Raw genomic sequence first — 26,707 nt, 5'->3', positions numbered from 1 at the left:
TTTTCCGCAATGGATGGCACTATTTGCTTTGTATGTTATGAATCTGAAAACGAATGCACGGATGGCTGTATTATAGGGGTTGTATAGTTTGTGTATCCTCCTGTCATATGGCGGGCTTCCTGCAGTTGGTTATTTTTGGGAATCTACTGTATGATCAGAGTTTTTTTTTCCAAGCTGAACATCCCCTCTAAGCATTCAGAGAGTTCAGTGCAAGGCAAAGGTGAAAATATAGTAGTTTTTCATCTACTTTTTTGCCTTTCCAGGCAAAAAGTTGTAAATCTACCGGGCCACGGCTCTTGACACACCCCCCGCTCTGCCCTCATCCCTTGTCTTGGTGTAAAAATGCGACTATTTTCCACAAATAACTCCTTATAAATATCTACTTGCTCTGTCTGATAAAATGTAGTCCTTCAGTGAACCATAGGTGCAGGAACGGGGATTGTTTATGTTCTTATGCTTATAAAACAGCATGGGAAAGATCCATATTGATCCGTATTCCTCCATGTCTAGTCCATTGGTCTGTTAGTTTAGCCTATGTTAACGCCTAATGATTGAGATTATCATTAAAGAGGGAGGAAAGAACCAGGATTTTCTTATATGTTGATCTATGCACGACTTATTTTGCTCTCTTTCAGACCGGGGCAAGGGGCGCCAGCGACAAGCCATTCTGGGCGACCATCCGTCATCCTACAGATATGATGGATATGGTATGCTACTTTAAGATCCTTATCTAATCATTGCAGTGAGTGGTGTGATGAGACGTCCTACTAGGGTCACCTTTTTTTGGGGTTGGTATGGGGTGAAAGAGAATGTTAGAACATCCAATGCAAACAAATTTCAAATTAGCTGAATATGTGCGACACCATGCAAGGAATCACCAACGTACATATAATGTAATGACATTTTATTAATAGAAATACATACAACATAAATCAAACATCCATATTCAAATATAGCCGCAAATGCATAAAGTGCTATGACGGAAAAGAACTCCTCCCATGCAGGTAAACTAGGTCATGGATATGAATATGCAAAATAAATAACCCAAGCCAAACTTGGCAATAATATTTAACACACAGCCTACTTCTACAAAAATATATATTCTCCTTATGAGATGCCCAAACCTGGTGTAAATAAATCACATGAACAAGGAGGAACATAATCCAATCCATTAGCCACCAGACACACGTAGGCAAAACATTAGTGTATATACATGTAGAAGAGAGATCAGAAACTCGCCAAAACCTGCAGGGAGCAACCGCCCCGACGCACGTTTCGCCTTGCCTCCTCGCACCCCAAGAGGAATATATATTTTTGTAGAAGTAGGCTGTGGATTAAACCTTTTTGCCAAGTTTGGCTTGGGTTATTTATTTTGCATATTCATATCCATGACCTAGTTTACCTGCATGGGAGTTCTTTTCCGTCATAGCACTTTATGCATTTGCTGCTATATTTTTAATATGATGTTTGATTTATGTTGTATGTATTTCTATTAATAAAATGTCATTACATTATATGTATATGAGAATGTGTTGCCACATTTACCACTATGAAATTTTCTTGACAAGGCTTTGGCTTTCCCGCTTCCATTTAATAAGTGCTGCTGCCAGTATAAATAATGCTTAAAGAAGCCTTGAGCAAACGGGAAGGGCTAAAGTCTGTCACATTTTGGGGCGAAAGATGATTTTGGAGAAAAAGGATTTGTAGATACATACATCTTACATAAATACTGTTGCAAGAAAAAGTAAGTGAACCCTTTGGAAGTACCTGCCTCTCTTCATTGATCACTAATAAAATGTAGTCTCATTGTTATCACAGAGCCAATAACCTGTGTATATATTCAGCAGGCTGAATCCAGCCTGCTTTTGTGGGAGGGGCTAGGGGGCTTCTTAAGCTCCGCCGCCCAGCTCCCCTGGTGCACGTCCTCTCTCGCCTTTACGTTTGGTAGGAGGAGTTGCACCCGTCCGTCCATTACTTCCGGCCAAGCTGCCCGCACGTGCTGCGTTTCTGCGCGACAGAACCCGCCGCTACCCTGGTAAGTTGTTCCCCCAGCTTCCTTTCATTCCCCTCCTGCGTCCGCACCACCCCGCAGCCACCACCTCATCCCCCGCCGGTCCGCTCCTTCGCCTGCCGCTCCCGCCCTGCCTCCATGCGCTCCAGCGTGGAGCGCATCACGTGACCGCAGGGCGGAAGTCGGCAGGGGCCGCCGGCTCGATCCATCCTGCCCCCCCGCACTCGGAATTGGCATATCCAGTCCCCAGGGTCTCCACAGATCCCCCTCTCACCGTGCCACCTCTCCCCGCAGGACCACGCACCGCTCGGCCAGCTCCGTCCTTCGGGTCCATCGCTGCGGCCTGCGTCTGGTCCCCCACTCCCGCCCCTTCCGCCCGCCGTGCGTCCCAGCGTGGAACGCATCGCGCCGCGGCGGGTCAGGGGTCGGCGGGGTGGGGCCCGGCTCCAGCATTCACTCCTGCTATCGGTCTGACCGCTGTCAACCGCGCGGCCCACCACTACTGTATACATTGGGCATATGGGGACAGGTTGGATGCAAGGGGCATATCTGTGTAGTGCCCCCACATAACCGCACTTGATTCCCCAATAAACGCCATAGACATATCTATTGCCGGTTTCCCACGCAGCCGCTCAGACTGATCACATTCCTGATCACCCCAGTCACATCAGCATGCATGGCTCGGTACTGAGGGAACGCCCATAATCGCGTCGGTCTCCGTGCATGCTGAGGTGCCTTCAGTGCTTTTGCCCCTGCCCAGCTCCCGGCAATGCATGTGTCTATTTGTTCACAATATATCTACTGCACGGTATTCTCACTATTTCACACATTCCAACTATGGTATCGCAGTTTACTTTCCACCGGAAATCCGTGGCGCTACTTCTCCCTTCCGGGCATAGTAAACTATCTTTCCCCCGCCATGCTGCCCCCCCCCTCTTCCTCCTGTCGCCAACATGTCCTTAGATGTGCGTGGGGTCTCTAGTCTCACAGGGATCAGGGGATACTCAAGCAGCTGATTAGGCACATACGCATCCCCCACTGACTCCAATGCAGAGAATGTATCTCCAGCTGACCTTCTTCTGAGCACAGGGACCGTGCGCCTCCTGGTCTCTTTTTTTGCTTAGTGAAAAAAAACAAAAAAAAAACCACCCCCTGCATCAGGGGAGGGACAGTACGGTCTTCGCCCGACATCTGTCCCTCCCGCTTTTGCCCCCCCCCCCCCCCCCCCCCCAAAACCCGGTTCGCACACCCACTACTTTCTGTCCGCAGGAACGCCCTGCTCTCTTCTCTTTTCTTTCCTCTCTCTCTGGTCACTTGTCCACACCTGTTTCCCTCCGTCCATCCGGCATCACCTGTCTGTGTCCATCTCTCTCTTTGTTTTTTCGCTCGGGTCACGCAACCCATGTGTCTTCAAGGTGGTGCGCCCACCTCGCTTTCACACACCTACCCTGGGCCTGGTACGCCCAGGCCCTACCTTGTCCTTCTTCTCCAAAGGTACACCCTGAACCGCTCCTTAACCTCGTCCACCCAGGATCGCCCTGGCACACATTTCTCTCTCTGACCCCTTGTTGCACACTCCATCAGTTTCGCCGGGATGCTTTCCCACCCATGGCGCGCTTCCCACCCCTTTGCTTGCTGCTGCAGCAGTCACACGCGGCATTCCCGGCACCGGCCCGGTCATATCCCAGGAAACCGCTGGTCGCGCACCAGCCATGGTTTTTCCAAAATCAACACGTCCGGTCTTGTTCTTTCAGGTGGCTAAGCTACTCCGTGAAGTGCTCCCTTAAAAATCTATTTCGATCTTCCAGGTAAGTAGACGGACACGATTCGCTATTCTGGCCGCCCGGCATAGCCAATCGTAGCATCATATACCGTTCTTTGTAGGCGAAGCAGTGACAATCTCGGCTTCCCCAGTTTTCCCGTCCCCGTTATTCGCGGCATAGACGGCTCCTGTGACTTAAGGTAAGTTGATAAATCACACCCGACAAGGGGACCACGCGTCCTCCGGCCGCCCCCAGACGCTCTCGCTTCCCCTCCAGCTTTCGTTTTTTCCTTCTTCGTTTTTAGCTCTAACATGTCCCACGTTTCCGATCTCGAGGACGCTCTATCGACCATAGAGTCCGCGGTATCGGAGCGAGCAAGTCGCTCTTCTTATCGGACATGGACCATTCCCAAGATGATTTCCGAGCTGAACAAGCGAGGAATCCACCATTCGGCCACAGCCCGAAAGGCCGAATTATACCGACTCTTGTTTCCTGAGCCATCCACAGAGTCCACGGAGCAGGTCTCCATGTCTACCATACAGTTGTCACTGACGCAACTACACTCCGCTATCAATAACATGTCCAGTGCCATGGGCGACTTCAACACCAGGCTCCAGGCAGTCGAAAGCAGGGACGCTTCGCCTGCTGCTCCCTCCAGTCCCGCCCCTGGTCCTTCCACTTCCCAGCCGTCTTCCCCAGGTAGGTCGTCCGGGGCTCCCGAAATAGCTCCTTCCTTTTTCGTCCCCGAAAACCTGCGCAGAGACATACTCGCAGGCAAGGACGTGAACCTGGCAGCGGTCCTCATCTCCACGCATGACACGGTGTAAAATCGGACCATCGCATGCGGGGATGCGCTTTCTACGACTATCACCGGTCGTTCTCGGCGAAGGCAGCCGCAGCCCTCGCCCAGTTCCGGCATATCACCAACTGGGCCTCTCTGGACATGGAGCTATTCTGCAGACACTTTGCAGGTCTCAGGTCACCTTTTTGCTCCAACTGCCAGTCAGTTCTGCATGCATCCGACTGGTGCCCAAACGCCCACGCCTCATCCCAGCCCAAACAGTTGCCCAGCACTTCTGCCCCCCAGAAGCCGGGTCCGCTCCTGGACAAATTAGGTCGCCCAATTGTGTTCCTGGGTAAAAACCAGTTATGCAATAACTTCAATTCCAGCTTCTGCAACTATAGCAAATGTAAGGCGCTCCACATTTGTTCCACCTGCTTCCGGGCCCATCCCTAGTCCTCCTGTTCCCAGCGCTCGGCCAAAAGCTGACTAGCCGACATTAATGTCCCCCTTCTCGTCTCCCTCCTCAATACCCACCACGATCCCGCCTTCGTTGATTTCCTGCGTTCCGGTTTTTCAACAGGTTTCCACACCGGTCTTGTCACTCTGCCCCGGGATTCCTGGGAGACCCCCAATCTCATGTCGGCCATGGAGGACCCGGCCTCGGTGGATTCTCTTCTGCAGGTCGAGCTGCAGAAGGGTTTCATCATAGGCCCTTTTCCCACCCCTCCCTTCCAGGTCTACAGGGTGAGCCCCATCGGGCTGGTCTGCAAGAAAAATACCAATAAAAAACGCTTAATCTACGACTTGTCTGCGCCTCATGCATCCAGCGTCCCGAGCCTCAACTCCCTGATACCGTCAGAAGAATACTCCATGCACTACTCTTCCCTGGATGAAGCCATCCAACTCATCTTACAGGTTGGGGCAGGCGCTTGGCTCTCAAAAGCGGACATTTCGGACGCTTTCAAGCTCCTGCCAATCCAACCACACCTCTGGGGGTTTCACGGGATCAAATGGAGGGACCAGTACTTCTTCGCCACCTGCCTCACGTTCGGGTCAAAGAGCAGCCCCTGGCTCTTTGATCAGTTCGCCCAGGCCCTCCATTGGATCCTGGTAAACCACGGTAATTGTCCCAGAGTCATACACTACCTGGACGATTTCTTGCTGATCGAGCACCCCAACCACGTGCCCGACAGATTGGAAAGTCTCCTTAGCATTTTCTCCGCCTTACAAGTCCCAGTGGCGCCATCAAAGGTCGATGGCCCTAATACGGCCCTCACCTTCTTGGGTATCACGCTAGATACCTGCAGAATGGAAGCCAGACTCCCAGAGGACAAACTAGTCAGACTCCAATCATCCATTTCCGCTCACATAGGATCCAGAACCATGACCAAGGGCGACCTGCAGTCACTACTGGGTTCTCTCAACTTCGCAACCCGCATCATGCCACAAGGACGATCCTTCACAGCAAGACTCCTCCAATTGTTACCGACAGCCACAACCCAGGACTCGCTGATTCAACTGGACCTTGAAGCCCTGGCCGACCTAGACATGTGGAGGGTCTTTCTGGTGGCATGGAATGGCATCTCCATGTTTGTCCCTCGCTGGAGTCCCACCTGTCCGACCGTGTACTCCGATGCGGCCGCATCCGTCGGGTTCGGCGCCTTGTTCGGCCACCAGTGGTTCGCCGATTCCTGGCCCTCCCAAATCCACTCAGACCCTCAAGCCATTCAGTCCTCTCCTCTCCTTGAGTCGTACCCCATCGTGGCAGCCGCACAAGTCTGGGGCGAAGAATGGAGTAACATGCCAGTACGTTTCATCACCGACAACCATACAGTCGTCGACATCATCACTAAAGGCAGATCCAGCTCACCCAAAGTCATGCGCTTCCTACGCAAACTCACCTGGCTTGCCCTCAAACACAATTTTCATGTTTCTTGCACCCACATCCAGGGCATCAGGAACGTCGCAGCGGATGCCTTGTCTCGCCTAAATCTAACTCTCTTCTTCCAGGTCATGCCACAAGCCGAGAGAATCGGGATCCCCCCCCCCCCGGACTTCGGCTCCCTGATCCTGGACTAGACAGACACTTATCCATGGCTCAAAATCTCATCCGCAAGTCCCTGTCCGAAAACTCCACCAGAAATTACCAGTCAGGTTGGAAAGCTTTCCAGGTTTTTCGTCACCTTCACCCCAGGGGCAACGTAAGCGAAACCACTTTCATCATGGCTTTCCTGGCATACTGCCACAAGGATCTACACCTCTCTTTCAGCACCATCAGATCGTATCTGTCAGGGGTCCAACATCACCTCATGATCCGTCATCCAGACAGCAACCCAATCTTTTCTTCTCACGCCATCAAAGCCACACTGCGGGGTATTCAAAAAAGCTCTCACAAACCCGATCCCTCCAGGCAACCTGTCTCAGGGGACCTGTTCAGGAAACTCTCATCCTCCCTAAACGGCAGTCCTTTTGGCCCTTTCAGAAGCTGCATTCTCAAAGCCGCCCTCTACTTAAGCTTTTACGGCTTTCTCCGGCCCGGGGAATTCACCGGCACCTCTCCTCACAACACAGGCCCCGCTCTAAACCAACTCACCCGTAGTCACGAGCATTTCACTTTCACCTTGCCAGTCTCCAAAACTTCACAAATCGGGCCCCCAGTGCGCATAGAATACTTCCCTACCTCCAACTCCTGGTGTCCCGTGGCCGTCCTCAACAGGTTACTAATCACCCTGGGCAACCGGGCTCCCGCCAGCCCTCTCCTTCCTTTCCCGTCACGGCCACTCACGTCCTCGCAGTTCGTCAAACACATTCGCAGCCTCGCGTCAGGGCTAGGGTTCAACCCCCAGGCCATCACGGGCCATTCATTCAGGATCGGAGCCGCCTCCGCCGCATCCAAACATGGGGTACCGGCCCACATCATACGCAAAATGGGTCGATGGAAGTCCTCTTGTTTCTCACAATACATCCCGCATCCAAAAGCCGAAATCGCCGCAGCTTTCTCTGACTTGGTTCTGTAATTCCATCTTCTCCAATAAAGAGTTGTTTTCTAACCTTTCCTACTCGCATTTTTGCCCCCTTTATTTGGCCTACCCTCATCACGTGGCAACAGGCACACCACCAGCCACTTTAGCTAGTTTAGGGTCAGTCACACTCATCAGGCTTCGCGCCGTAGCCAGGACCACAAATTCAGCAGGCTGAATCCAGCCTGCTTTTGTGGGAGGGGCGTAGGGGGCTTCTTAAGCTCCGCCGCCCAGCTCCCCTGGTGCACGTCCTCTCTCGCCCCTCCCTCCCGGCCCTTCTCCTTACATCTCCCAGGGTATGCCCCCTTTATTTGGCCTACCCTCATCACGTGGCAACAGGCACACCACCAGCCACTTTAGCTAGTTTAGGTTCAGTCACACTCATCAGGCTTCGTGCCGTAGCCAGGACCACAAATATATATATATATAGGGAAGTAGATACGAGCAGATCACTGCCCATTAAAGTGGCCGTCCGGTTTCCAATATTGATGACCTAACCTCAGAATAGATCATGAATATCAGATCGGCGGGGGCTGACTCCCGGCAACAATGCTGGTACCTGAACTGGAACTGAAGATGAGTTTGGATCCAAGTTTTAAAATGGCTTTTAAGTTTAAAAACCAAATACTGAAGTTATTCACCCAAGTCTCACTAGACTTTGGGAATAACTCGCTTCGATCTCTGTACAGCATTAAACTGATGTTTTGAGCAAAGCGACTTGGGATCTTGGATCCGAAGCTCGCTACGTTCATCCCTAATTATGACTGTTGCTCCTCTCCCTAGAAGCGGGTGTCCCGTTAGTTTGCTCACCTCTTTCAGAATTGCCTGTTGTGCTCTTGGAGTAATCCTAACCTAAAAAGACTGTACAAACTACAAAAACCTTTGTTCAGTGTTCCATTATTAGAAAAACACTGAACAACAAGGACACTAAGAAGAAAGCCACTGCTGTCCAAAAAAAACCACTGCGGCCAATCTCAATGAGCTTGGCTTCTGTCAGCCGTACTTGGCTTGGAGTATGTGGAGTGTGTGGAGTATGGATTCGTAGAGGGTATAGGAGATCTCTACACATTCCAAAAGCCAAGCCAAGCTTTTGCAGGGAAAGAATGGTCTAAAATTCCTCCTCAATGTTGTACAAAATGTATTTGCATCTACAGGAGTCATTTTGTGGAGGAGGGGGGTATTGCTTTCTCTTCCCTGCACTGTGAATGGTTGCTTAATTAAAGACAATTGTTTGTGTGGTATTAGCTTAGTTAGATTTTGTTTGTCTATAAGGGTGCCTTCACGTGTGGAAGATTTTGTTGCAGAATCGGTTCCGTTCATTTGAATGGGGCTTGCAGAAATCCATGTGATTGCTGCCAAACCAAACTCATTCAGATGAGCAGATAGGCAGCATGGTGGCTCAATGGTTAGCACATCTTTTACCATGGTGATGGATCATGTGATGACCAGAGTGACGTCACCACAGGTCCTTTACCTGTAATGAATGCTCACCACAGGTCCTGTTCAGCAAAGGAGACAGAAGGAGATGCCGGGCTGCGCGATCAAGTGGACTAAGGTGAGTTAAATTATTTTTTTTAACCCCTCCAGCGCTATTTTACTATGCATTCTGTATTCAGAATGTTATTATTTTCCCTTATAACTATGTTATAGGGGAAATAATAAAATCTACAGAACACCGATCCCAAGCCCGAACTTCTGTGAAGAAGTTTGGGTACCAAACATGCGCGATTTTTCTCACGCGAGTGCAAAACGCATTACAATGTTTTGCACTCGCGCGGAAAAATCGCGGGTGTTCCCGTAACGCACCCGCACATTTTCCTGCAACGCCTGTGTGAAAGAGGCCTTAGTATTTTGAACTGAATTCACTGGGAAATGGGGAGCCAGTGAAAGGATTGTTAGAGGGGAGAGGCAGAGGTGTAACAGGGTCAGAAGTGGATCAGTCATGCAGCAGAGTTGAGGATAGATTGGATGGGTGCAAGAGTGCTAGATGGAAGGCCACAGAGGAGAATGTTGCAGTAGTCTAGGCGGGAGATGATGAGGGCATCTACAATCAGTTTCACAGACTCAAAGTTGAGGAAAGCGTGGATGCGATAGATATTTTTGAGTTGGAGGCGGCAGGTGGTGAAAAGGGCTTGGATGTGTGGTCGGAAGGAAAGGGCATAATCCAAGGTCACTCCAAGGCAACAGACTTGGTTGACCGGGGAGAGTGTGCAGCTATTGATTGTGATAGATAGGTCTGTTGGGGGGTTGAGCAAGATGGGGGAAAGATGATGAATTCTGTTTTATCCATAAGTTTTTGAAAACAAGAGAAGAAGGAGGATATGGAAGATAGGCATTGTGGGATTCTGGATAATAAGGTGGTGATGTCTGGACCAGAGAGGTATATTTGTGTGTCGTCAGCATAAAAGTGATACTGAAAGTCATGGGACTCTATGAGCTGTCCCAGGCCAAAACTGTAGATAGAGAAGAGCTGGGGTCCTAGGACAGAGCCTTGCGGGACACCAACAGAGAGGGAATTAGACGAGGAGGTGCTGTCAGAGTGGGAGACGCTAAATGTCCGCTCTGTGAGGTATGATGTGATCCAGGAGAGGGCCAGGTCAGTGATGCCAAGAGATGAGAGTTTGTAACAGAAGGGAGTTGTCGACAGTGTCAAAGGCAGAGGACGGGTCAAGGAGAAGGTTTTTTGGAAATGTATGTAATGTGCTGCTGAATATGTCAGCGCTAATAAGTGAGTAAAATAAAATGAACTGTGACCTATTCCGACCACATTTTATTAGTGATCAGTGTAGAATTCCAAATGCAGGCAAAAGGGTTAATTTAATTTTTCTTGCAACTGTATTGCCTTAAAGGGAATCTGTCAGCTCTGTAACACTTTCTAAACTAGAGTAGGTGCTGTGTAGTGTCATTGTTATGTTATTTTTCATTTCATACTCGTTTGCATTCTGATGCTGTGCTCCTAAAGCCAGCAGTAAAATGCATTGAGAGGACTCCCAGGCTCATGCATATAATAGAGGACTCAAAGAGGACTGCATTTTACATGTGTTTTGTAGGAGCACAGCATTGGAATGCAAGTGAGTATGAAGATAAAAATTACATAATTGGCGCTATTTACACTGTACACTGCAGATTCCATTTAGTCAGCAGTCTAAATAATGGAGAAATATTAGAAATTGTGCTGTTATATCTTATTAGATAAGTGTTAATGGGGTTTTCCAGGTTATAGATCTCGACCTTTGGAGATTGGTGGGGGTCCAACACCTGGCACCCTAATGATCTGCTGCCAGCAGCTATCGACTCTGGAACTAACACAGCTCTGTCCAGTGTGCAGCGGCCGTGCCAGGTTCCCGCAGCACAGCTCCCGTTCAAGGTGCTTAGCAGTAGCATCAACAAGCTTGTCCGTTCATCTGGAAGTTGCTTGTTCCACTCTCACTGAACTAGACATGTACACCTGACCGGAGGAGCATGTTCATAGTGGACTTGGGTAAAATAGTGGTTGGCTGAATGAGCATTCTGCAACAATTTTTGTGTATGTTTGGCCAGCTGATAACATAAAAAGCGTTGTTTTCACAATTATGTTGATTTCACTTGTGCTTTGTTGTAGACTACATTGTGCACTAAGCATTTTTCAGTAATCAGGAACTCTGTATCTTTATAGGAAATCATGGCTCATTGTTACCATTGCCAAACCGCTACAGAATGGGATCTAGAGATACCCCAGAGCTGGTTTCTTATCCTTTGCCTCAGACATCTTCATACCTCTATGGTGGGCCTCCGCTTGGTTCAGTAGCCATGGTTAGTGGCCTCCACCAAGAAAAGATGAACTGTTCTCGGGTGTTTAACTTGTTCTGCTTATATGGAAACATTGAAAAGGTAAGGTCGGGCTGAGGAGCTGTGTTCAGCTTTCCTTTCTTACAGTAAGGATTTGTAGACTAGGGCTCATGCACTCGAATGTATTTTTCTTCAGTCTGCTATCCATATTTTATTGCAGCTAGCACAATGGCCCATTCATTTGTATAGAGCCATGCACACATCCATGTATTTTATGGATCTGTGTGGCTGTTCTGCAAGTTATAAAGCTGGTTATATTCTTGTCTATATTGTGAATGAGAATAGGCCTTTCTGTTGATGGAAGTAGAAAAATATGGAATACACACAGAAGGTATCTGTATTTTGCAGACTAAAATATGGCCACAACCATGTGCATGATGCAATTACCCATTATGTTTATGCTGCAGCCCAAAATTCCTAAAAACCTGCATGTGATGGTCTAGTAATACAGCTAAGACAATTGGAAATTGTATTTTGCAGATCGCGTGTGGGCCCATTCATTTCTATGGGACTGCAAAAAATCATCAGTGTGCCGTCCACATCTGTGCGGCTGTTCCTCAAATTATTGAATATGTCCTACTCTTGTGTGTTTTTCGGTCAAGAATAGGCATTTCTACAATATGTACCGAGGAAAGTGCAGGATGCACAGAGCTGGTATCTGTATTTTGCGGATCCACAGTATGTGCATGAGGAATAAGTGTGTATCTGGCATTTTTAGCAATTTTCCCTTCTGCAGGCTCTCTCTCGAAGGCCTCTTTCACACGAGCGTGTCCAGATTAGGTCCGGATGCGTCCCGGTGCATTGCGGCAAACTCGCGCGCGTAGGTACGCAATTGCAGTCAGTTTTGACTGCGATTGCGTTCCGTTGTTCAGTTTTTATCGCGCGGGTGCAATGTGTTTTGCACGCGTGTGATAAAAAACCGACTGTGGTACCCAGACCCGAACTTCTTCACAGAAGTTCAGGTTTGGGTTCAAGGTTGTGTAGATTGTATTATTTTCCCTTATAACATGGTTATAAGGGAAAACAATAGCATTCTGAATACAGAATGCATAGTAAAATAGGGCTGAAGGGGTTAAAAAAAATAATAATAATTTAACTCACCTTAATCCACTTGTTCGCGCAGCCGGCATCTCTTCTGTCTTCATCTGTGAGGAAGAGGACCTTTGATGACGTCACTACGCTCATCACATGGTCATTCACATAATCCGTCACCATGGTGATGGATCATGTGATGAGCGTAGTGACGTCACCACAGGTCCTTTACCCAGGTCCTGAAGAAAGAAGACAGAAGAGATGCCGGCTGCGCGAACAAGTGGATTAAGGTGAGTTAAAATATTTTTTATTTTATTTTTAACCCCTCCAGCCCTATTTTACTATGCATTCTGTATTCAGAATGCTATTATTTTCCCTTATAACCATGTTATAAGGGAAAATAATAATGATCGGGTCCCCATCACGATCTCCACCTAGCAACCGTGCGTGAAAATCGCACCGCATCCGCACTTGCTTGCGGATGCTTGCGATTTTCACGCAACCCCATTCATTTCTATGGGGCCTGCTTTACGTGAAAAACGCACATAGAGGAGCATGCTGCGATTTTCACGCAACGCACAAGTGATGCGTGAAAATCACCGCTCATATGCACAGCCCCATAGAAATAAATGGGTCCGGATTCAGTGCGGGTGCAATGCGTTCAACCCGCGCGGAAATCTCGCCCGTGTGAAAGGGGCCTAATTGTCAGTTTTCCCTGAGCTAGTGGGACGAGACTAGCTGACATGATGTCTCCCATAGACTGCACATGAGAAAACTGGAGATTCTGCTGCCTAATTCTCACTCAGATGCAGCAATATGTAACACCATATAGACCATTGTAGAGAAGTACTGAACAGTATTGATGTGAATAAAGACTTCTATGGGATCATGAAATTTCATCTTTCATGTATTAATGTATAGAAAAAGGTTGAAAGGCTCATAACTAGAGAGGAGTGAATGAATTCATATGAATTGATTTGTTTATCAAAGCTCTTGAGCAGCGAGGGGCTGTCCCCACTACTCAAGAGGCTCCCCCTGTCGCCTGATTGACAGCACCAGACATCTTACCTGGCCCTGACAATCTGCCTGTGCCACCTAGCAGAGCCTCTGCTACTGGAGCAGCAACTGTGCATCGGAGAACAGAGCAGTTTGAGCAGCTTTCTCTCTGGTGGACTTTGCTTAACTACCATTTATTTACCTTTTGAACCAGGATAATAGTACACAGCCAGCAGTCATCCTTATTGCCACACCCTTTACTGAACGGTGGTGGCTGCAAGGTGTCTGCTTAAGCTGCATGCACACGACCATATCAGTTTTGTGGTCCGCAGGCTGTGGATCCACAAAATACAGATACTGTCCACGTGCATTCTGCAATTTTCTCACTCCCATCTCAAGAAATGACTATTCTTGTCCACAAAACAGACAAGACATGGATGACATCCGCGTTCTGTGTTTTTTTTTTTTTTGTTTGTTAGTTTTTTTCGGACCCCTTAGAAATGAATTGGAAGAGCATCCGACGCGGATCCCAAATGTGGTCATGTTCATGAAGCCTTATCTTGTGAGTTTCCACAGGTCAGCAGTGCTGAGAATTTTCTGATGGGCAGTGGCGTGCTAAGGGGAGGGGTGGGGGGAGGTCCAACCCGGGTGCCGGCTCTCAGGGGGTGCCAGAGTCCAGAAGCTATGAGCGCTTCAATCAATACAGATGGAAGCGCTCATTGCTGGAGCGCAGGGAGCTGGGCCCTGTCACTTCCCGCTAAGCTCCCTGCACTCCTCCTCTCCTTCAGGCCGGCGGCGCACTTAATGGTGAAACAGGGAGACTTCTCCCTGCTTCACTATTCAGCCTGCAGGCACATATCGCACTTCGGGCTTGTGTAGGAGGATCCTGCAGCCGAAAATCTGCATAAGCTCCGCCCACACCGTGCTGCAGAGCCATCTGTGTCTGCATGAGGAGAGAGGACTGTGAGCTTCAGGAACGGGACAAGGTGAGTAGGTACTGTGGGTTTTTTTTATTTTTGTTTTTTTATACATAGGGAGCACAATGGCCATTGCTACCCTGGAGGGGCCAAAATGGCCATTGCTACCCTGGAGGGGCCACAATGGCCATTGCTACCCTGGAGGGGCCACAATGAGCTCTGATTGGTTGCTATGGACAACTAAAACTGATTTACTATTAGGGATTTTGATTTGGAGATATTGGAGGGGGACTACTTTTTTGTGGGCCACCCTGTAGCATACCACTCGTGAGAGAATAAGTCTTCAGAAAGATAAGGTTTATTACTGATTAATAGCTGTAATGTATGGCAAAACGTGCAGATTGTATCAAATTGTCTTTTTCATTGTCATGTTCACGGAGATACATTTATCCAGCATTTTAAAACCAATGACGGGATGATGATCCAGACTTTGGTACATTATTAGCATTTTCTTGAATTGCAGGTAAAGTTCATGAAGACTATTCCAGGCACGGCCCTTGTGGAGATGGGTGACGAGTATGCTGTGGAAAGAGCAGTTACTCATCTCAATAACGTGAAGGTTTTTGGAAAGAGACTTAATGTTTGGTAAGACAGACGTGGCTGTGTAACCTTCATGTACGTGTATTATGTATCCTTTATTGTACACATATCTGTAACCAATTGAAATTCATTTGAGATTTAAATCCAGCATATTCTTGTTTGGAGTTTAAAACAAGATTCTTTAAAGAGGTTGTCTCACTTCAGCAAATAGCATTTCTCATGTAGAGAAAGTTAATACAAGCCTCTTAACTAATGTATTGTGATTGTCCATGTTGCCTCCTTTGCTGGCTTGATTCATTTTTCCATCACATTATACACTGCTCGTTTCCATGGTTAGGACCACCTTGTAATCCAGCAGCGGTGGTCGTGCTTGCACACTATAGGAAAAAGCACCAGTCTCTCTGGTGGCCATTACCATGGGAGTGCACATAGGCTAGTGCTTTATTCTTTAGGGCTCATGCACACGACAGTATTTGAGTTCAGTATGCGGTGCATATACTGAACCATTCATTTCAATGGTTGAGCAAAAAAAACTGAAGTGTCTCCATGTGCATTCCGTTTCAGTATTTCCGTACCGTGAAAAGATATGTCCTATTCTTGTCCGCAAATCACGGTGCTTGGCTCCATTCAAGTCAGTGGGTCCGCAAAAAAAAACGGAACACATACGGAAATGCATCCGTATGTCTTCCGTATCCGTTCCAATTTTGCGGAAACATCTATTGAAAATGTTATGCCCAGCCCAATTTTTTTATGTAATTACTGTATAATGTATATGGCATACGGAAAAACGGAAAGGAAACTGAAATAAAAAACGGAACAACGGATCCGTAAAAAACAGACCACAAAACACTGTAAAAGCCATACGGTCGTGTGCATGAGCCCTTAGTGTGCAAGCATGACCACCGCTGCTGGATGGCAGGGTGGTCCTAACCATGGAAACGAGCAGGGTATAATGTGATGGAAAAATGTATCCAGCCAGCAAAGGAGGCAATATGGACAATAACAATATATTAGTAAGTGACTTGTATTAATTTCTCTACATAATAAATGCTATTTGCGAAGTGACACAACCCCTTTAAGTACAGTAGAATTTTTTTTTTTTTTTTAATGGATCAGTTTTATTAGTTGAAATCAAAAACATTTCTGGGAGTGCTGACTTCTGATTGTGCGTAATTCAGTAAAACAAGAACTGCAGGTATTCCCATTGTTACTGTTGTATTTGTCCGTGGCTGAATTAAATATACTTAAAACGAGAGAATACACATCAGACACTGAAAATGGAAGCATTTTAAATTAGGGATCTACCGATTATCAGCGTTACCGATATTATCAGCCGATAGTCATGATTTTTAAAGCTATCAGTATCGGCATCTAACCTTGCCGATAATGCGTCCAGCGCACTGAATCATGAACGCTCTGCTGTCAGTGCGCTCATGTTCCCTCAGCAGCACAGGGGAGAAGGAGTCACTCTCTCCCTCCCTCCTGTGCTGCGCTGCCAATGTGCCGCGCCTGAGGGGTTAACTGCTGCCGTTGATCGCAGCTCCCTGTCAGAGGTAGGGTGCCGGCTATGTGATTCTGCGCCGACACATCCGCCTTCTGTATTAAATGTTAATTATCATTGGTGGCGCAGTACGCCCTCCTCAGTATTAAAAACATTGGCGGCGCAGTCCGCCCCCCCACCCCCCAGTATTAAAACCATTGGTGGCGCAGTGTGCCCCCCCCAGTATTAAAGTCATTGGTGGCAGTGGCCACAGAGTCCCCTCCTCTTCATTAGTGGCAGTGGCAGCTTGTGATCGGAGCCCCAGCAGTGTAATCTTGGGGCTCTGACAGGTTACCATGGCAGCCTGGACGCTACTGAAGCCCTGGCTGCCATAGTAATCTTCCTGCTGCTGTGTGTACTATGCACAGGGCAGCAGGGAGAGTGTGAAGTCCTAGTCACCCTAATAGAGGTCTATTAGGGTGAATAGGACAAGGGATTAAAAGATCCCAGGTTCTAGCCCCTAAGAGGGGAAATAGTTATTAAATAAACTGTAAAAAAAAACAAAAAACACCAAACACCTCGGTTAATTGCCACAGATCGCAGCAGAGGCAGGGTGCCGGCAATGTGTTTCTGCCGCTGCCTGCATTTGTAATGTATTAAACGTTAATTATCATTGGTGGTGCAGTGGCCCCACCCCTCCACCTCCCCTCTCATCTCTCATACAGGTATGTCATGTGGTGTTAAGTGGTTGAAAGAAATTAACACACCAACTACTGGCTTGTTTCAGTTTGGGTATCTCATAGATTAGAGATCATTTTAACCCTTTCACACATTATCACATATAATGGGGAACATAAGTATTTGAAACACTGGCGATTTTGCAAGTTTTCCCACCTACAAAAAAATGGAGGTCTGTAATTTAGGCCTCATGCACACGGCCGTTGTTTATGTCCGCATCCGAGCTGCCGTTTTGGCGGCTCGGATGCGGACCCATTCACTTCAATGGGGCCGCAAAAGATGCGGACAGCACTCCGTGTGCTGTCCGCATCCGTTGCTCCGTTCCGTGGCCCGGCTAAAAAAATATAACCTGTCCTATTCTTGTCAAGAATAGGCATTTATATTAAAGGCTGTCCGTGCCGTTCCGCAAATTGCGGAACGTGCACGGACGCCATACATGTTTTGCGGATCCGCGATTTGTGGACCGCAAAACACACCACGGTCGTGTGCATAAGGCCTTATATTGTAGGTACACATCAACTGTGAGAGACAGGATCTAAATAAAAAATCCTGAAAATTACATTGTCATGCTGGAAGACCCAGCTACGACCCATCTTCAATGCTCTTATTGAGGGAAGGAGGTTGTTGGCCAAAATTTCACGATACATGACCCCATCCATCCTCCCTTTAACCACCTCCGGACCGCCTAACGCAGGATCGCGTTCCGGAGGTGGCAGCGCTGCGCACAGTCACGCATATATGCGTCATCTCGCGAGACGCGAGACTTCCTGTGAACGCGCGCACACAGGCGCGCGCGCTCACAGGAACGGAAGGTAAGAGAGTTGATCTCCAGCCTGCCAGCGGCGATCGTTTGCTGGCAGGCTGGAGATGTGTTTTTTTTAACCCGTAACAGGTATATTAGACGCTGTTTTGATAACAGCGTCTAATATACCTGCTACCTGATCCTCTGGTGGTCCCCTTTGTTTGGATCGACCACCAGAGGACACAGGTAGCTCAGTAAAGTACCACCAAGCACCACTACACTACACTACACCCCCCCCCCCCCGTCACTTATTAACCCCTTATTAGCCCCTGATCACCCCTGATCACCCCATATAGACTCCCTGATCACCCCCCTGTCATTGATTACCCCCTGTCATTGATCACCCCCCTGTAAAGCTCCATTCAGATGTCCGCATGATTTTTACGGATGCACTGATAGATGGATCGGATCCGCAAAACGCATCCGGACGTCTGAATGAAGCCTTACAGGGGCGTGATCAATGACTGTGGTGATCACCCCATATAGACTCCCTGATCACCCCCCTGTCATTGATTACCCCCCTGTCATTGATTACCCCCCTGTAAAGCTCCATTCAGACGTCCGCATGATTTTTACGGATCCACTGATAGATGGATCGGATCCGCAAAACGCATCCGGACGTCTGAATGAAGCCTTACAGTGGCGTGATCAATGACTGTGGTGATCACCCCATATAGACTCCCTGATCACCCCCCTGTCATTGATTACCCCCCTGTAAAGCTCCATTCAGATGTCCGCATGATTTTTACGGATCCACTGATAGATGGATCGGATCCGCAAAACGCATCCGGACGTCTGAATGAAGCCTTACAGGGGCGTGATCAATGACTGTGGTGATCACCCCATATAGACTCCCTGATCACCCCCCTGTCATTGATCACCCCCCTGTCATTGATCACCCCCCTGTCATTGATCACCCCCCCTGTCATTGATCACCCCCCTGTCATTGATCACCCTCTGTAAGGCTCCATTCAGACATTTTTTTGGCCCAAGTTAGCGGAATTATTTATTTTTTTTCTTACAAAGTCTCATATTCCACTAACTTGTGTCAAAAAATAAAATCTCACATGAACTCACCATACCCCTCACGGAATCCAAATGCGTAAAATTTTTTAGACATTTATATTCCAGACTTCTTCTCACGCTTTAGGGCCCCTAGAATGCCAGGGCAGTATAAATACCCCACATGTGACCCCATTTCGGAAAGAAGACACCCCCAGGTATTCCGTGAGGGGCATATTGAGTCCATGAAAGATTGAAATTTTTGTCCCAAGTTAGCGGAAAGGGAGACTTTGTGAGAAAAAAATTTAAAATATCAATTTCCGCTAACTTGTGCCAAAAAAAAAAAAATTGCTATGAACTCGCCATGCCCCTCATTGAATATCTTGGGGTGTCTTCTTTCCAAAATGGGGTCACATGTAGGGTATTTATACTGCCCTGGCATTCTAGGGGCCCCAAAGCGTGAGAAGAAGTCTGGTATCCAAATGTCTAAAAATGCCCTCCTAAAAGGAATTTGGGCACCTTTGCGCATCTAGGCTGCAAAAAAGTGTCACACATCTGGTATCGCCGTACTCAGGAGAAGTTGGGGAATGTGTTTTGGGGTGTCATTTTACATATACCCATGCTGGGTGAGAGAAATATCTTGGTCAAATGCCAACTTTGTATAAAAAAATGGGAAAAGTTGTCTTTTGCCAAGATATTTCTCTCACCCAGCAAGGGTATATGTAAAATGACACCCCAAAACACATTCCCCACCTTCTCCTGAATACGGCGATACCACATGTGTGACACTTTTTTGCAGCCTAGGTGGGCAAAGGGGCCCATATTCCAAAGAGCACCTTTAGGATTTCACAGGTCATTTACCTACTTACCACACATTAGGGCCCCTGGAAAATGCCAGGGCAGTATAACTACCCCACAAGTGACCCCATTTTGGAAAGAAGACACCCCAAGGTATTCCGTGAGAGGCATGGCGAGTTCCTAGAATTTTTTTTTTTTTGTCACAAGTTAGTGGAAAATGCTGCTTTTTTTTATTTTTTTATTTTTTTCATACAAAGTCTCATATTCCACTAACTTGTGACAAAAAATAAAAACTTCCATGAACTCACTATGCCCATCAGCGAATACCTTGGGGTCTCTTCTTTCCAAAATGGGGTCACTTGTGGGGTAGTTATACTGCCCTGGCATTCTAGGGGCCCAAATGTGTGGTAAGGAGTTTGAAATCAAATTCTGTAAAAAATGACCTGTGAAATCCGAAAGGTGCTCTTTGGAATATGGGCTCCTTTGCCCACCTAGGCTGCAAAAAAGTGTCACACATCTGGTATCTCCGTACTCAGGAGAAGTTGGGGAATGTGTTTTGGGGTGTCATTTTACATATACCCATGCTGGGTGAGAGAAATATCTTGGCAAAAGACAACTTTTCCCATTTTTTTATACAAAGTTGGCATTTGACCAAGATATTTATCTCACCCAGCATGGGTATATGTAAAAAGACACCCCAAAACACATTCCTCACCTTCTCCTGAATACAGAGATACCAGATGTGTGACACTTTTTTGCAGCCTAGGTGGGCAAAGGGGCCCATATTCCAAAGAGCACCTTTCGGATTTCACAGGTCATTTTTTACAGAATTTGATTTCAAACTCCTTACCACACATTTGGGCCCCTAGAATGCCAGGGCAGTATAACTACCCCACAAGTGACCCCATTTTGGAAAGAAGAGACCCCGAGGTATTCGCTGATGGGCATAGTGAGTTCATGGAAGTTTTTATTTTTTGTCACAAGTTAGTGGAATATGAGACTTTGTATGGAAAAAAAAAAAAAAAAAATCATCATTTTCCACTAACTTGTGACAAAAAATAAAAAATTCTAGGAACTTGCCATGCCCCTCACGGAATACATTGGGGTGTCTTCTTTCCAAAATGGGGTCACTTGTGGGGTAGTTATACTGCCCTGGTATTCTAGGGGCCCAAATGTGTGGTAAGGAGTTTGAAATCAAATTCTGTAAAAAATGACCTGTGAAATCCGAAAGGTGCTCTTTGGAATATGGGCCCCTTTGCCCACCTAGGCTGCAAAAAAGTGTCACACATCTGGTATCTCCGTACTCAGGAGAAGTTGGGGAATGTGTTTTGGGGTGTCATTTTACATATACCCATGCTGGGTGAGAGAAATATCTTGGCAAAAGACAACTTTTCCCATTTTTTTATACAAAGTTGGCATTTGACCAAGATATTTATCTCACCCAGCATGGGTGTATGTAAAAAGACACCCCAAAACACATTCCCCAACTTCTCCTGAGTACGGAGATACCAGATGTGTGACACTTTTTTGCAGCCTAGGTGGGCAAAGGGGCCCATATTCCAAAGAGCACCTTTCGGATTTCACAGGTCATTTTTTACAGAATTTGATTTCAAACTCCTTACCACACATTTGGGCCCCTAGAATGCCAGGGCAGTATAACTACCCCACAAGTGACCCCATTTTGGAAAGAAGAGACCCCAAGGTATTTCGTGATGGGCATAGTGAGTTCATAGAAGTTTTTATTTTTTGTCACAAGTTAGTGGAATATGAGACTTTGTAAGAAAAGGAAAAAAAGAAAAAAAAATCATCATTTTCCGCTAACTTGTGACAAAAAATAAAAAGTTCTATGAACTCACTATGCCCATCAGCGAATACCTTAGGGTAAATGTAGTAATAGAGTAATGAGCGAGCACTCATGCACTTGGCAACCAGATTGACATGTGCAGAAAATATTTATTATATCCCCATAAAATACAAGTAATAAAATTTATAAGAACAATGTAGCAATAATATACAACATTACAGTCACATATTGTGGTAGATATGATCAACACTATATTCATATGACTCAATAGTGTCGATAAATTCAATAATATATATCACACAAAGAAACTTCAAGTATATGCTGTTATTTGGGAAGAGGGGGTATTATCTTCTAGCGCTCTATACCAATTTGGGAAACTGAATGTCACTGAAAATGTTGTAGGTGTATTCACTGGGAGCGCAATATGTTCATAAAGGGTGTGTACTAGGGTGTGTACTTTCCGAAATGGGGTCATTTGTGGGGTGTTTGTACTGTCTGGGCATTGTAGAACCTCAGGAAACATGACAGGTGCTCAGAAAGTCAGAGCTGCTTCAAAAAGCGGAAATTCACATTTTTGTACCATAGTTTGTAAACGCTATAACTTTTACCCAAACCATTTTTTTTTTTTACCCAAACATTTTTTTTTTATCAAAGACATGTAGAACAATAAATTTAGAGCAAAATTTCTATATGGATCTCGTTTTTTTTGCAAAATTTTACAACTGAAAGTGAAAAATATCGAGGGGCGTGGCTTGTGAGTGCATGGAGTAAGACGCACGTTTCACTGCTCCTGCTAAGATCCTGCTCATTTACAGTGAAAGCGCACTCAAACTGCCTGAAACTACTTTACCTAAGGAGAGGAAGGTGCCCGGTAATTGCGGTGACAAAGTCGGAGCCTGAAAATGCCGAGGAAATCGTCCAAACTGGCGAAACAAGACCGCATGGAGAAAATCCAAGATGGCGCCGGAAGTGGAGAGGGGTCGGCGCGGCAGGAGATGGTGAGCCAGAGTGCGGCTGCTAAACTTAGTAAATATGCCAGATTGGACGGTGGAGTGGGCGATTCGGCCAGTGATAAAGGGACTGATATACCTACCTCCTCTGACCAGGAGGACGGATCCATGGACGGTGATGACCCGGTTTTCTCCGGTCAGCCGGTGCCCAATTCTGCGGTCCCTGAAATAGTTCCAGCAGACCTGCGGGCTGATTCTATAAGGGAGCCCACACTGAAAGATATAATGGTGGCAGTGGCAAGCTGCAACAGTACCCTCAAAGTGCTTGCAGTACAAGTTGGCAGCCTGAGATCAGATGTGTCCATAATCAGGCACGACCTGCACAAGATTTCTGAGCGCACTTCAGATCTGGAAAAGAGGGTGTCCTCACTGGAAGATGTTATTCAGCCCCTGCAAATGGCGTCAAAAATGAATGGGAAAGATATAGCTGCCTTATACGCCAAAGCGGATGATTTAGAGAACAGATCGCGGAGGAATAATTTGCGAATTGTTGGAATGCCAGAAAAAACAGAAGGGACCAATGCTACAGAGTTTGTGGAGAAATGGCTGCACCAGTTATTCCATGAGAAGGGCCTATCTTCCCTGTACGCGGTTGAGCGGGCGCACAGAGTCCCGTCGCGGCCGCTCCCGCCAGGCAGGCCTCCTCGCCCCATACTGGCGAAGATTCTACACTTTAAAGATCGGGACACTATCCTACGCCAGTCAAGGGACAATGATGAGATGGTCATGAATGGGGTCAGAGTGTCCATTTATCCGGATTATTCCAATGAGGTACAGCGGAGGAGAAGCAGATTTATAGATATAAAGAAAAGGCTCGGAGTACTACAAGTTCCATACGCCATGTTGTTTCCGGCCAGATTGCGAGTGGTGGCATTGGGATCCACCAGATTTTTTGAGGACCCTGATGAAGCGACACAGTGGCTGGACGTTCACGAGAGGCAATTGAGAAGTGGGGCCCTGGACACCTGAAGGAAACAGTTTGCAGTTTGTGCTCACTTTATATGCATAGGACTGCACCCTAATGTCACTTTAATGTTACACCAGTTATAAAGTGTATTGAGTGTTGCTACCACATGGTAGATCCTGATGCAGGAGTAGGAAGTTGGGATAAGAAATGTATTTCCCAGTTGTGGAGAGGATTCTCTACCTGAGGGAGAGTGTTGGAATCAGAAATGATTTTTGTTCAGCATTGGGCATGGTGCTTACAGATTGCCCTGCGTTAGAGTTGGATGTTTGGGAGGGGGGGGGGGTTGGGGTTACTGTTCAAAGTAGTCTGATCACTGGGGAGGGGGAGGGACGGGGGGGGAGGGGGACGGGTCAGAGATGGGTAAGGGGCGTGAATTATGCGAGAGTGACTTTAGTATGGAGTGTGAGATTCAAACATGATGTAATCTTTCATTATGACACAGGTGATTAAAGTGTTGAGCTGGAATGTGAGGGGAATGGCTGATGCACGAAAAAGACAATGTATATTTCAATATTTGAGTCTATTTCAGCCAGCTATCTGCTGCTTACAGGAAACGCATTTGTCCAATGATAATGTGCAGTGGCTGAACAAAAATTGGGTAGGACATGTGGTACATGCAATCCATTCCTCTCACTCCAGGGGCGTAAGTATGATTGTGCATAAAAGTATAAGGTATGAACATTTGAAGCAATGTGTGGATGCTGAGGGCAGGTATGTGTGTGTAGTGTGCAAGATTGATGGGATCCAGGTGGTGTTGGTGTCAGTGTATGTGCCTCCACCTTTTGCTTCCCCTTTAATAAGGGATATTATGACCTTTGTGGCGGACTTCCCTGGACTGCCGTGGCTGTTAGTGGGGGACTACAATTGTACATTGAATGACTCCTTAGATAGATGTCGGGTAGAAGGTGCCAGTGGATCACCGGGGAGTGTGGCTCTAAAGAATATTCTGAGGGAAACTGGCTTACTTGATGTTTGGAGGCTGCGCAACCCTGATAAGCGGGTGTTTTCATGTAGATCTGCTACGCATCATTCACTATCACGCATAGATCTGGCTTTGGTTAATGATGTTATGCTGCCATTGATAAGAGATGTTATTTATCATCCTCGGTCGTTTTCTGACCATTTCCTGGTGCAGGTTGATTTGTGCCTGGGCGTGCTTAGGCAGGGACCGAGGTTGTGGAAATGTAACCCGCATTGGCTGAATGTACTGGGGGATCTGTCTGAGATTACTAGGGAGATCAGGGAGTACTTTTCTATTAATGGAGGGACGGCTTCAATTCACGGAGTATGGGATGCCATGAAAGCGTTTCTGAGAGGGGTATTGATCAAAGAAATAAGTAAGCATAAATCTAAATCCAGAGAGGCGGATGTTAAAGCTCATGTACAAGTGACTGAGGCTGAAAGGGAGTTTGGTAGAATCCCCACCATGGCTAATAGTGAGGCGCTGGAGGTAGCTCAGGAACAACTGAGGTGTCACCTACTACAGGCTGCGGATAGGAAGCGTAGTTTCTACCGCCAAAGATCCTTTGAGGAGGGAGAGAAAGTTGGGCATTTGCTCTCAGTGGTTTCTCAGGCACAGAGGGGTTCTTCTTGTATACAAGAGCTAATGGATGGCAATGGGAATAGTAGCCAGGATACAAAAGGGATATTAGATATTCTAAAAGGGTTTTATGTCTCTCTTTATGCTTCCAAGGAGTCTAGCTCTGAGGAGGCCTTGTCCGCATTTCTGGCTGAGGCTTAGCTATCAGTGTTATCTGAGGAGAATAGGGAGAGACTGGAAGAGCCGATCACGCTGGAGGAGTTGGAGGTAGCTCTTGGGGGGATGGCGAATGGTAAGGCGCCGGGGGCAGACGGTATACCAGTGGAGGTATATAAAAAATTGCAAGGGTTACTTCTCCCTGAATTACTTAAGGTTCTTGAATATTCTCTGGAGACGGGTTCGCTACCACATTCTATGCAGGAGGCTATCATAGTAGTTATTCCTAAGCCTGGGAAAGATCCCAAAGTTCCTGATTCCTATAGACCAATTTCGCTACTAACAGCAGATGTGAAGCTCCTGGCGAAGGTGTTGGCGAACAGGCTGTCCAGGGTAATACTTACTATAGTGCACCCGGATCAAACGGGCTTTATGCCTGGGAAATCGACTGCTATAAATATCCGTAGAGTATATGCTAGTCTGAATATTCCAGCAGATAACGGAGGAGATAGGGCCTTACTTGCGTTAGACGCCGCTAAGGCGTTTGACAGTGTTGAATGGAACTACCTATGGGAAACATTGAGAGTCATGGGCTTTGGTACTCGATTTATTCAGTGGGTGAAAGTGTTGTATTCAAGCCCAAAAGCACGGATCAGAGCTAATGGGGGGCTGTCAGATAGCTTCTCTTTGGCCAGGGGCACCAGACAGGGGTGCCCATTGTCACCCTTGTTGTTTGCGTTAGCAATTGAACCACTTGCAGCCCTTATTCGCCTGTCACCTCATATTGTGGGGTTTAGATATGGTGAGACGCAAAACAAAGTGGCAATGTATGCTGATGACACTATGCTATTTTTGGGTGACACTGGGGGCTCTCTGGATGCGGCCATGGCTTTGATAGATAAATTTGGTGGCTTCTCTGGACTTCGGATAAATTGGCAGAAGTCTGCCTTGATGCCGGTAGACGGACAGGCACTCTCTGGTGTGCGGGCAGATAGTTTGATTCCCTGGGTGGGCAAGTTTAAATATTTGGGGCTATATATAACACCTAGACTGCTAGATTTTGAAGAGCTTAATTTAACCCCTTTGCTAAATACCTTCAGGCTTAAGGCAAGGACATGGGGTAGACTCTTTTTGTCAGTAGTGGGCAGAGTGAATCTCCTAAAAATGGTAATGATGCCTCAGTTACTATATATATATTGAATAATGCACCTTTATGGATCCCAGTGGAGAGATTTAGAAAAATACACTCGATATTTAGAGATCTCATCTGGAAATATGGTCAAGCTAGAATTAAGCTGGAGACGCTGCAATATCCCAAGGCTGAAGGTGGCTTAGCTGTCCCTAACGCCTGGATTTATTTCTTAGCCTCTCAGTGTCAACATTTCAAGGGTTGGATGGAATTTTAGCTATGTGACGGGGAAGATACTGCAACACTGGTTGGGTAGTAGGGATCTTATGG

At 47.0% G+C, this 26,707-nt stretch overlaps 1 protein-coding gene across 1 annotated transcript in view; it reads left to right on the top strand.

The window, feature by feature from the left end:
- Positions 1–26,707, top strand: part of HNRNPLL (heterogeneous nuclear ribonucleoprotein L like) — a 102,690-nt gene that overhangs the window by 67,775 nt on the left and 8,208 nt on the right. Inside the window, exons 7-9 of the mRNA XM_040429578.1 lie at positions 636–707; positions 11,234–11,448; positions 14,875–14,996. Coding sequence (XP_040285512.1) covers positions 636–707; positions 11,234–11,448; positions 14,875–14,996 — 409 coding nt within the window. The remainder of the gene's footprint in view (positions 1–635; positions 708–11,233; positions 11,449–14,874; positions 14,997–26,707) is intronic.

Source organism: Bufo bufo, chromosome 4 (assembly GCF_905171765.1).
Source record: "Bufo bufo chromosome 4, aBufBuf1.1, whole genome shotgun sequence".
In the NCBI taxonomy this organism is placed as follows: domain Eukaryota; kingdom Metazoa; phylum Chordata; class Amphibia; order Anura; family Bufonidae; genus Bufo; species Bufo bufo.
Note: the sequence above shows the minus strand (reverse complement) of the source record. Positions and strands in the feature narration are given on the sequence as shown.